This window comes from Bufo gargarizans, chromosome 8 (genome assembly GCF_014858855.1).
Source record: "Bufo gargarizans isolate SCDJY-AF-19 chromosome 8, ASM1485885v1, whole genome shotgun sequence".
Taxonomy (NCBI): domain Eukaryota; kingdom Metazoa; phylum Chordata; class Amphibia; order Anura; family Bufonidae; genus Bufo; species Bufo gargarizans.
In genome coordinates, this window is record NC_058087.1 from 138,238,350 (window position 1) to 138,250,646 (window position 12,297).

The 12,297-nt window shown below is 46.8% G+C and overlaps 1 protein-coding gene across 1 annotated transcript in view; it reads left to right on the plus strand.

The window, feature by feature from the left end:
* CCP110 (centriolar coiled-coil protein 110) overlaps nucleotides 1-11,727 on the plus strand; it is a 77,545-nt gene extending 65,818 nt beyond the window's left edge. The window contains 4 exon segments of the mRNA XM_044305090.1: nucleotides 263-336; nucleotides 5,503-5,565; nucleotides 6,155-6,214; nucleotides 7,852-11,727. Of these exon segments, the coding sequence (XP_044161025.1) occupies nucleotides 263-336; nucleotides 5,503-5,565; nucleotides 6,155-6,214; nucleotides 7,852-7,927 (273 nt within the window). The 3' untranslated portion in view covers nucleotides 7,928-11,727.
* The last annotated feature ends 570 nt before the right edge of the window (nucleotides 11,728-12,297 follow it).

The following is a 12,297-nucleotide window of genomic DNA, read 5'->3' on the forward strand; positions in this document are numbered from 1 at the left end:
TTTTTACATGTGGGGAAACGGAGACGCCTGGCCCCTCTGTTTACCCAGGGAGGAAGGCCGGTGTCTGTTCCCTCTCACCGCCCGACCTCCCCCCAAGAAGACAAAGTGGACCAGAGCAGCCCAGCAACCCTGCATCCCGCCAGCCATCCGATGTCACTCTGGCTATTATAATAATTCACTGACCATACAATAAATGCAGACAGATCTGTTCTTATTGTGTATTTGACTATTTATTGATCTTCGTTATCGATTCTCACTACAGGAAAAGAGCCCTCGGGATAGGGTGACCCTTTCATCAGCAACTCAGAAGTCTCTGGATAGGAAAAAGTTTACCAGGTAATTCCACACCTGTACGTTATAAACAATTTAAGTCACATCTATATTTTTATCATCCAGCTTTTACATATACTGGTTTTAGCATTTTTGAGGTCAAGAATAATATAGTCTGTGTGTTTGACATAAAAGGCTCAGAACTACAGAAACCTGACCGACCTAGGGAGATATATGTATGATGGTGGGGCCCTCAGCAATCAGATATTTCTTGCCTGTCCAATTGTGGAGAAAATCCCCTTCACTGCCCTTGCTCTGCTCAGACACAGTGGACCAATGCTCGCTTTGGTTTTGTTCACATGTATAAGTTGGATGTATACCTCTGCTGTGTGTCACTGTATTCCACACGTGGCATACATTGGCCATTGGTTACAATGTAAAAAATATACTGCACAGTATAACCCGGAAAGGGTTAAACTTTGCAGGAAACTCGTCCATGCACCGCATATGTTTTTTTTGTCCGGACACGCCGGTGTCCGCCCGGCCCGCAGGGTGGAGCCTCAGTCCGTTGCTGGGTGGGCTCATATCGCGGTGCTTGGTCCCTCTGCGGTCCGGCCGATGCACTAATCGGCTGTGCGCAGGGGCCTTGGATTGCCGCTTTGCGGCTTGCTGAAGGGCCGCACTTCGTGCCCTTCTCCCCCCTCCCCAGTAACATGCTAGCTCCGCCCCCAGTCATGAAGATGACCTTAACCCTTCGTGGCCGGCATATCTGGGGAGGAGTAGAGTTCTATGGGGCGTGGCACTCCCAGTGCAATGTTCCTCTTGATAGCGTAATTTAACCCTTTCCTGCCTCTTGTGCTTGAGGCCGTCATTTGAGTTAAAATAAATAAATAAAGAGATGTGCGTCCATACGGCCACCCTCATTACCGACTGTCTGTGCGGTACCACACTGGGCCTGTGTTCTATCTCGGATAAGGAGCACCTCTCTTAGTTCCCTAATTCACCCTCCGAGCCGTTTCGTTGATAATTTTTCTCCTCTGCAAATCCCGTGGAGGACAGCTGATGTATTCCCAATACACCCTCCGGGTCGTTTGGTTGATAATTCCCTGCACAATTTAGTGATGGGCCTCTGAAGAATTCCAATCCGTCCCCTGGGGCCGTTGATGATTCTCCACCTCCGCAATACAGTGGAGAGCCTCTGGAATTCCCAATCCGCCCTCCGGGTCGTTTGGTTGATAATTCTCCACCTACGAAATTCAATAGAGGACCTCTGACATTCCCAATCCAGCCTCCCGGGTCGTTTGGTTGATAATTCCCCACCTGCCCAATCCAGTAGGGGTCTGGTGGAACTCCCAGTCCACCCTTTGGGGTCGTTTGGTTGATAATTATTCGCCGGCGCCATTCAATTAGGGACCTCTGACCTTCCCAATCCGCCCTTCTGTGTCATTTGGGGGATGATTCTCCACCTATGCAATCCACCTCCGAAGTCGCTTGATTGATACTGCACCGCCTGCACAATCCGGTAGAGGGACCTCCTACAAACTCCCATCCCACCCCCTGGGTAGTTTGGTTGATAAGTCCCCACCTGCGCAGTCTGCAACTGCCAGTGGCGAGATTCTGAGGAGTAGACCTACGCGCGAGTGGAACACAGCGCATCTTTTTTCCTCGCAACCCCACCCTTCCTCCCTGGGTCACGCTCAGACAAGGATTCGCCGTATACATAAATCCGAAGCAATCTCCTAAGATTGCTACTAGGGTGGCCAGTGGTACTTGTCATATGCATTAACCCTTCCTTAGGTGGAGTATCTGCACTAATTCAGGATACAGTACCTGCCTTATACATTATCCCCTGCCATGGGTGGACTAAGTACAATGCCATGAGTTTCGGGACCTGCTATGCATATCCATTCATGGTGCAATGACATTATCACTGGTACATTGTGTGCTGTATGCATTACCCCCTTACTTAGGTGCAACAATTGCACTCCCACGGGGTACAGGACTCTCTATGTGCACTAGTTTTTGCCGTGGGCATTCGCCCCCCCTTCATAGGTGAAGTATTCTCCCTAGTACTTGCCGTATGCATCCACCTTCCTTAGGTAGCTTATTGCACTACCATTACATACGGTTCCGACTGTCGCACTATCCTTCCATAGACGGGGTGTTGCACATCACCATGCTTTCTGTCGCATTTCCCCCTTCCGCTAGTGCTCCACTAGCGGGGAATAACTAAACATCCTCTGATGCTGCAATTCTGCGGCACCACGGCTCTAGGTGCCTTCGCTTATTTCCTAGGGGGCGTGACAACAGTCTGTTCTCGCAGGTGCCCGGTACTCTTACCCTAGTGCTATATGGGTGCCACCAGTGGACACGGTGGCTATTCCTTCCTTTGGTGCTGGTTTCGCGCATGATTACAACATCCTCTGTCTTCCCAGGGGGTTCCTAGCATCACTTATGTGTCCCAGAGACCTCTCCCCCCCATCTCCATGGGCCTTCGTTGTTCCAGTCGGTCATGATATTGTCCGCATCAATACGTAGTGCGTACTCCATTGCACATATATGGTGAGTACGTTCCAGCGAGTCGAGTGTTTCACTGACTCTGTATTCTCTATCCACCACTCCCCCTTCTCTGGGAAAGTGGTTATGCTGGCACTCTGGTTTAGCTCCTACAGCTTGTTCTACTCCACAGGTGCAGCTTTTCGCTAATGCTTGAGTTCGTGGTCACTCCAGTGGGACATCCCCCTCAGGTAGGGGTCCTACCCTGGAGCTAGCTTGGCAGTTGCGCCAGTTCTGCGCTCTTCCAGGTAGAGTTTTCAGGTTAGCTCTACTTAACTGGGGCAGTATGGTACGTGGCTTCTACAGATAGTCTTAGGCCTCCCCCTCAGTTTTGTGCCGGCTTCTACTGTGGGAGCGGTGTTGCTTACCACTACATGCTTGGGTTCTTACTGCACAGCTCTTTCGTCAGGCGGTGGACTCTGTTAGCACTGAATTCGGTGGCCTCTACGGGTGACCCCCTCCTGTGCTGGCTCCTCAGGCGGTGTTTTTGCACAGCCATTTAGTCCTTGGCTACTTTTGTATAGCGCCAGTCTCAGACGGGGAATGGGCTTAAACCTAGCCTATTCTTCTCCTGTCTTTTCTTCCCTCTGGCTCAGGGTTCATTGCTATCCCGCATGCCTTGGTAGTTCCTACGTTGCTACCTTCCCTCATCTGCATTTGCAAAGGGTATTAGTTTGGTGGCCTTCCATTCCAGGCACGATCCGGTCCCGACTGGTGGCTGTGGCGCCTTCCACATTCCTTCTTCTACAGAGACTCTTCCATTCTTCCGGGTGTGCTAACGGTATCTACACGACACTTCCCGCCTTTCTCGCCAGAGTTCTGGAAGCATGCAACGTGGGCGCCCTGATTCTTCTTGGCGGGAGTTCTCCCTCCTTACGTGTTTCTTCCCCCTCCTTCCCAGGGTTCTACGGAGGATCCAGATGGAGGACATTCCGACAAATACTAGTCGCTCCAAGTTGACCCCGTTGCGCGTGGTATGCTGACCTCGTTCTCCTTCCTGGAGACGTCCCTTTGTCCATGCCACGCAGAGACGACCTTCTTTCCCGGCGTTCGGTCTTACATCAGCATTTCGGTGACTGTGTGGTTATTAAGATCACTATTCTGACGTGGAAAGGGTTTCAGCGGATGTCTTCCGCACTATGATTCAGGCCAGGAAGCCTGCATCGCCCAGGATCTGTTGACGGACCTGGAGGTCCTTCCTGGGCTTCTGTGATCGCCGGGACATCCCCTCACTTCCTGTTTTTCCTCTCCCCACGGTCCTATCCTTCTACATTCAGGGTTGGACCTTGGTTTAGCCTTAGTTTCTTGATGGGTCAGGTGTTGGTGCTTCTGTCCTGGGGCAGCTTCCAGCGTACTCTGGTTTCCCTGGTGCCCATGGAAACCTTCCTTCTGGGAAGGGCACATACGGTTCCTCTGTACTGTCCTTACAGCCTTGGGATCTGTATATAGTTCTCTCAGCCTTCCAGCCTTCTCCACTTGAGCCCTTGCGGGAGTTCTTACTCCGACTCCTGTTCTAGAAGGTAGTTTTTTCTTGTGGCTATTACATCCATCAGTCGGGTGTGTAAATAGGGGGTGCTCTCTTGCAAGACCCCCTTCCTGGTTCTTCACAAGGATACGGCAGTTCTCCGGCCCATTCCTTCTTCTCCCAACGGTGGTCTCTGACTTCCATATCAATGAAGGAATTGTCCTTCCTTCACTGTCCCTTTCCTTCGCACCCTACGGAAGGGAGCTACATTATTGGACGTTGTCAGAGCTCTTCTTATTGTTAGCAGCCTCCAGTCCCTCTCGGCGTACGGATCCCCTTCTCTCTCCGGTGGGTCCTCGCTACTGATTGGCGGCCTCCAAAGGGCGATTGCACGTTGGATTCGGTCGGCATGTGCTGACGCATGCCGTGCTTGGAGCAGGGTTCCACCCTTAGGTGTCACAGCTCACTCTCCCAAAGCGGTGAGCGCTTCTTGGGCTAGGAGGAATTGCGCTTTGGCTGCACAGTTGTGTAAGGTGGCTCCCGGTCCTCCTTACACATGTTCACAAGAAATTACGAGGTGCATACTTATGCATCGACTGTCGCGGTGTGGGCCCCGGGTCTTGCAGGCGACAGTTCTTAGATGCCTGCAGGGACACTTGCTTCCATGGGTCTGTGGCCTTTTCCCTCCCTGTGGACTGCTCTCGGACGTCCCACGGTTCCTGTGTCCCCCAATGAATATGGGCTAGAAAAGGAGATTTTTGTATAACTTACCAGTAAAATCTCTTTCTCGCTCTTCATTGGGGGACACAGCACCCACCCAGTATTGTTGTCCGGCCACTGTTGGGCAGTTGCTGGTTTGGACCCCGTTGGGTCCTTTGACATGGTTGGTTTTCCACTTGTTTTCTCTTTGGTTGGCTTGCTTCTCCTACTACTTGTACACAAAACTGAAGCTCCTTCTCCAGGCTGGAGGGGGTATAGCTGCCAGGGGAGGAGGTAACAGCTTTTACTAGTGTCAATGCCTCCTAGAAGACATAACTATACCCACGGTTACTGTGTCCCCCAATGAAGAGCGTGAAAGAGATTTTACTGGTAAGTTATACAAAAATCTCCTTTTCCCTAAATTATACACACACATTATATATGTTCTATAACGAAATGTGTCATACTACAAATCAATAGTTTCCTTCATTTTGTTTGTATTTTTTTTGTAGGGCAGTAGAAATTGGAATGTCAAATAGGAAACCAATATCGAAACCCAAAGCCTTGGATTCCAGGTAAATGACAACATGGCACACACACAGAGATTTCTCCCTTTTTTTAAAGAGAGTCTGTCAGCAGTTTTGACTGTGCTAAACCTCTAACAGCAGTGTGTGGGGATTGAAGACAGCAGGACAAACATACCCTTTTGTGGCGCTTTTTACTGTCAGGAGTTGTGTGAATATGAATTTTTATTCTGCCAGATACTGCTTCTGCCAATACCCAGGAGGCGGAGCTTCACAGCCCCTCCCCTCTGAGTTGGGGCTGTAGCATCCAACCACTACAGCTGTCACTCAGAGCAGGGAAGGGTCAGTGATGCAGCTCTCCAGAGAGCACGTCACAGTGAAGCCCCGCCCCCAGTGCACTTGCAGAAACAGTGCCTGGCAAAATAAAAGTTCATGTTCATTTTACTCCTTGTCCTAAAACCTTCACAAGATGTATGCTTCTCTTGCACTCCCCAGCCCTTACCTAGTAGTGTCAGCAGTTTTCCATGGTAAGAACTGCTGACTGGAATCCCTTTAAATGAATTTATTTAACAGATTTTTTTTTTGAAGCATACCATTACAGAGTTTAGTGTCTTCACCCTTTCATATTTGCTTTTAACAGAATCCTTCAGCCAAGTCAAGGGCAGAATGCACCGATCAATAAACAGCTTTCCAGGCAAGGGTAAGCATAACTCCACCGGAGTCCTTTAGTGCAGTGTACACCGACTTGTCAGCTCAGACTCTGGGCCCTTGCACACGACCGTATGCCCCCTGAGACATACGGTCCGCGGGCAGCCCGACATGCACAACATCATTGTAATCTATGATGCTGTGCGCTCCCGTGCACACGATCAATGCCGCTCCAGGACATATGGCCTCTCATGTACCGTATGTCTCCGAGGGCATACGGTCGTGTGCAAGGGCCCTCGAAATGTGATCTGCAGGAAAGAGCTGATTATTACTCACTTTCTGCCTGTGCTATTAAAGGGGTTATGCCATGATTGATGTAAAAAATTTAAATCGGACATCATATAGTACAAGACAATCTTTCTAACAAAGCTAGAACCTGTACCTCACCTGGTTCCAGTGATCTCACCATTCATTGGGGAAGCTATGGCTGGTGACAGCTGAAGATTTAAACTGAGCATGTGCGACCACCTCAGTGAGGTGGACAGAGAAATAAGGAAAAGAACAAACACCAGGTGGCACTATACAGATACATTTTATTGAATAATTAATACAATTACAAAAGTATTCAGATCCAGGTGCTTTTTAAAAAAAATGTAGAGTATTGTTCATGGCACAACCTCTTTAAGCAAATGTGTATATATCCCACCTGCTCAGCTAGCATCATTGTCTTATATATACGCATTCGGCTATCTCCGCAAGATAAGTGTTGTGTCCATTATTACATGAAGCCGAGCTGCCATGGACAAGAATCATGTTTGTGGGTCAAAAAGGTTCAAGAATCATGTTTGTGGGTCGAAAAAATGTTATTTTTTTTTAAATCATGGACAACCCCTTTCAATTTTTCCAACCTTAGAGTACAGACTTTCCATATAAATGTAGCCCTTCCGATTGCAGCAGCTATACTGTATGACCCGATGTGCATTTGGTTACACATGCATCCCATAAATCAATGCTATGGATAAGATGTCTGCATCTTATGTACTCAACATACTGTATAGACGTCTGTGTGTGTGTGTGTGGTCCAAGTGCTACAGTCTGGTCTCGCAGATTTTGGCTTGAAGACCAGATCCACCTGAAATGCTTATTACAAAGGGCGCACTCTTTGGGCAGGAAAAAATGTGCCAATTTTTGCACCATTAAAGGGGGTTATTCTGGTAGATTTAGATTAGTGGGGGTCCTAACGCTGGGAACCCCGCCGATCTCGAGAACGGGGGTCCCATATCCTGCTCCCCTGAAATGACCAGAGAGGCCGGTTGCACATGTGCTTGGCCACTCCATTAGTTTCTTTGGGAGTTTCGTAGATAGCCAAGTACAGTGCTTGGCTACCTCCAGAATTCCCATAGAAATGAATGGAGCGGCCTCACACATGTGCGTCCGACCACTCTGGTCATTTCAGGGGAGCAGCTGGGGGTACAGGGACCCCGTTCTCATGATCGGTAGGACCTCCACCGATCTGATAGTCATCCCCTGTCCTGTGGATAGGTGATAACTTTTTACCTACTGGAATACCCCTTTAAGTCCATTTTAAAGCCTTATTGCATATAAAACCAATACCACAGACTTTAGTAGGTGATAAGTTGAGCTAGATCACTACTAGTATTTAGCTTTCTCCTTTTGTCTCATTTCCAGGAGTATCTGCAATAAGAATCCCAAGAAAGAAGCCAAGTGTTGTGACAATTTACGAAGACAGCATTCTCTGGGATGAAGTAGAATTGTCTTATTTTGTACCATTTTGTTTCGCTGTCGATTGGATTTGGATTATCACTAATACACATTTGGACGCTGATGTTGATAATCCAGAGCTTCAGAGTTTCTACTTTGCTTTTGGTTGGCAGGATAGGCAGTGCTGCTTAGCTGCACACTCCTAAAGATTTGCACATTTTTACACCTATACTACTATTGGTAGGTGGTTTTGACCTTGAAAAGTTAGAACATTAAAAGGGTTCCGATGAACCAAGATGGACTGGGGTGTTCATGAACCATGAAAAATCTGAAAAGTGTCATTTCCTGCTTTTGAATGTTATGTGTTTTGTTGAAATCTAGCAGTTTTAGTGAAAACACTATATATACATTATCATCTTTCAGGAGCCCAATTAAAGGGGTTGTCCGAGATAATTAAAAATCTCAAGCATTATCTGTAATGTTAGATTAAAAAAATCATATACTTATCCCTTTCTCTGGGCCCTCCCACTTTCTTTGTCTCAAACCCCATCGGTGACGTGCCTGGATATGGCACGTGACCGCTGCAGCCAGTCACTGGTCTCAGCTGAGGACAGTGATTGGCTGCAACGATGAGTTGGCACATACAATGCCTCTCACCAACTACGATGACATGCCTGGATTTGGCACTTCATTGCTGCAGCAAATCACTGTCCTGAGCTATAGACTGCTGAGGGCATTCATTGGCTGCAGCGGTCAGGTGCCATATGCAGGCTTATCGCCAAACAGCAGCGGGAGTGTACCGGATGAGCGCCACAGAGAATAGCGCTGGAATAATGGGAGAGTATAGGACAGTGGTGGCGAACCTATGGCACGGGTGCCAGAAGCGGCACTCGGAGCCCTTTCTGTGGGCACCCACACCCTGGAAAAAGTCTATGTTGTACCAATATGCCTTAGATGTTTCCTACCATTCATCAGCGCAGGGTGCACTCTGAACGGCACAGGCAGCACACTGAATGTAGGCGGGCTATTATAGCTAAATGATTAAGTACATAGAAGATATAATATATCCGACTGTAGTATTCAGGTTAAATTGCCGTGTTGGCACTTTGCGATAAATACGTGGGTTTTGGGTCGCAGTTTGGGCACTCAGACTGTAAAAGGTTCGCCATCACTGGTATAGGATGTTTATTTAACGCATTGTAGGGTTTGCCTGAGACAAATTTACCTTGGACACTCTATCTTTGGAGAATATTCAGGAGGAGCCCCTAAAACTTGTTAGAGAAATCTGGGAGCATCACAGTCACTAACCCTAGAAAATCTGAAACGCACACTATAATCCCTCCTTTTGTGAGGTTTTGGTGTCCAGAGGGCAGTCTTTCAGTGAGATGCATATGAAGGAAGACTGTCAATCATTAAGTGAGACTGCCCTCAATAAACTCCTACTAGCAGGGATTTGTAGGTCTACTGAATCTCTGCTCCTTCTTGCTCGTAGATGGAGCAGCATGTCCAGTAATCCAGACCTACTGTACATAAATCCTGTTAGAAACCCTTTTTTTTTAGTGCGGGCATCTATTAGTAGCTCAGTGGGTGACCCTCATATTCCCTACACTCGCTATAGCTAAATGCCAGTGCACCACCTATTCACATACATGGTAACTAGCACCTCTGAGATCTTTCTCTGTTAGATGCTGTAACTTCAGGTCTTTTCCCCAATGTACCAACAGTAAAGGGGCTGTCACATCAGAGCCGTCTGTCTGTGTGATCAGCTTATCACCCCCAGCAAACAGCTGAGTTTGCCAGCTGAAGCTGCGGCCAACCTGGCATTTCTTCTGCAGGGTAAATGTAGCATTATATGTCGGCCATTAAGATTCATAGCCTTCTTTGTAAGTCCTTGCTGTGGGGGGTCCTCTCTACGATGTCCATATGCCCTAATATAGGATTTGGACTGACACGGTCTTCATGAGAAAACCCCTTTAAAGAGGACCTGTCAGCTCTCCTGACGTGTCCGTTAATATAAAGATTCGTGTTCCACTTAAAGGGGTTAGGTCACCAATATCACATCAGTGGGGGGCGCTGACATCCGGCACACCTGCCGATCAGCTGTTTTGGGCAGCCACTGGCTCTGTGAACTATACAGTGGACATAAGGCTCCGTCCACTGGTGTTGTTTTCGATGCCAGTGTACTGCAGCTCGGGTTCCATTCACTTGAATGGTAGGTGAGCTGTGATACTCTGGTGCAGCTGATCGTTGGGGGTGGTGGGAGTCGGACCTCCACAGATCGGATATGACCCACCCTGAAAGGTAGGTCTTCAATATCTAAGTACTAGAAAACCCCTTTAAAATAGCAACCATTCTGGATCCTCTTTTCTTAGAATTGTTCATAGCTCCTGTTTGATACGTTGTTCTTCTGTTATTCCTCCTAGAACTATATGAATACATTTGACAACTGGATGTTACTATTTTCTTTCTCAGTATGGCCTGTAAGACCCTGCCCAATCTGGGTTAACAGGGTCAGACGGTGTAGAGACATTGGGGGGGGCGCGCGGGCGGTTTGTCATTCCCATTGCCCCTGGAAAATATTGATTTGGTACATGCCAAATGAATATTTACATAATACTTTGCAGAAATTGATACGGTTAGCTGTTAATTAATCAAGGGCTAATTTTTAAAAAGGCGCCATCTCATTTCAGTAGGAGAGGGGGCGTACAGAAACTGGAGTACTCAAGAGTGTTGTGTGAAAGATGCGCCAAATTTATTAAACGCCGCACACCATTGGATATATCTGGCACAAAATACAGCGACTCAGAATCAAAGCAAAACCGACAAAAAAATAATAATAATCCAATCATGATAAATTGCTGCCCCATAGCAAAGGGAAATGATAATGCGGAGTTGTCCATGTATTCCCACTTTTCCAGCAGGCATAACAGAGGTATGGCACCACGCAGGGTCCTAAGATGCTCTAGAATCATTTCACAGGGATTAAAAGTAATTACTAAAACAGACGTCAGGAGAGGTGACAGATCTGCTTTATATCGGCCCCGTTTCACTGCAGACAGTTCTGGGCTTTACTGTAATTCATTGCGATTTCCTGGCGTGCAGGGCTCCTCCTAATGGAGGGAAGTGAAAGCAGGTTTATTGAAGGTCATATATATATATATATCCTGTTTGTGCCGTCCACCTTTTTACATTCTATTTATAATGGTGTTTCTATTTATGCTACTTATTTGATGTTTATTACTATATTCATCCAAAATTGCTGTGAACCCATCTGAAAACAACCGAAGACGTTCCTTGCACTGTTATAAGGAGACTTGGTTACACGCCTATTTCACTGAATATGACTTACGTACTGTCTTAACGCAAATTCTCACTCCTTCCACAAGCGCACATACTCATATTTTGCTGGTTTTACTCTATGGTGTATTCAAAGCTGATAAAACATTCATCTACTATAGTTCTGTTTTGAAGTAAGAGACTTTCCGGTAATATTCATAGTACATTGAGGCCTGGTTCCCAGGAACGTCCTCGTTTTGTGATGCGGTCTACGGTGAATGTGACGACACGTCTGCTTTATATACTCACGTTTTTCTATGAGCATTTGTACAAGTTCTGTTTTTTTTTTTTTTTTTTCCTTTTCAGAGGACTTTTTTTTTTCCTCCCCAAAAGGGCAGACCCCCAAACTTCAATCTCCTGGTGGCCTTTTTATTTCTTTCCAAGTGCCAGAGCGTTTTGATGTACATTGTATTTTTATTTATACGTATTTAATTTACAGCTGCATGCAGATTGGGTTTCTTTTATAAATTGTATTTATTTTTGTACATTATTTTGTATGGTTTTTGTTCGTGCTTTATTTGTTTTCTAAAACAGTAATAAAGTTGTTGTTTTTTTTGTCAACTGTTTCAAAATGATTTGTGTGGCTTTTAAAGGAATAATGGTGCAATTACCCGACTCCCGGGGGGAGTTTTATCAATGACGTTACACCAGAAACAGACTTCATGAAGGGTGAAGTTTCTTGGAGTTTTGAGACATCTTATACGATCCTGAAGGAGACTCTGTCAGTATGATCAACCCTATTAAACCAGGCATACTGCCTGGTAGGGTGGATCATACTGCTTAAAATGATACCTTTGTGATGTCTGTAGGTAGAACCTTTGCCGAGGTATCCGTTTTTAGTAATATGCAGATGAGCTGGTAGGAGCACAAAGGACTGAGCCCTTGGGGCACCTCTCTAGTAACACTCTCTCTTGATTGACAGAGCTAGTCAATGAAGCCACAGGAAGGAGGGAGTTCCCAGAGCAGAGGGGTGCTCCAAGGGCTCAGTCCAGCCTCTTGGCCTGCCTACAGACATCACAAAGGTATAGTTTTAATCAGCATGATCAACTCTACAAACAGGATTGATCATGCTGACAG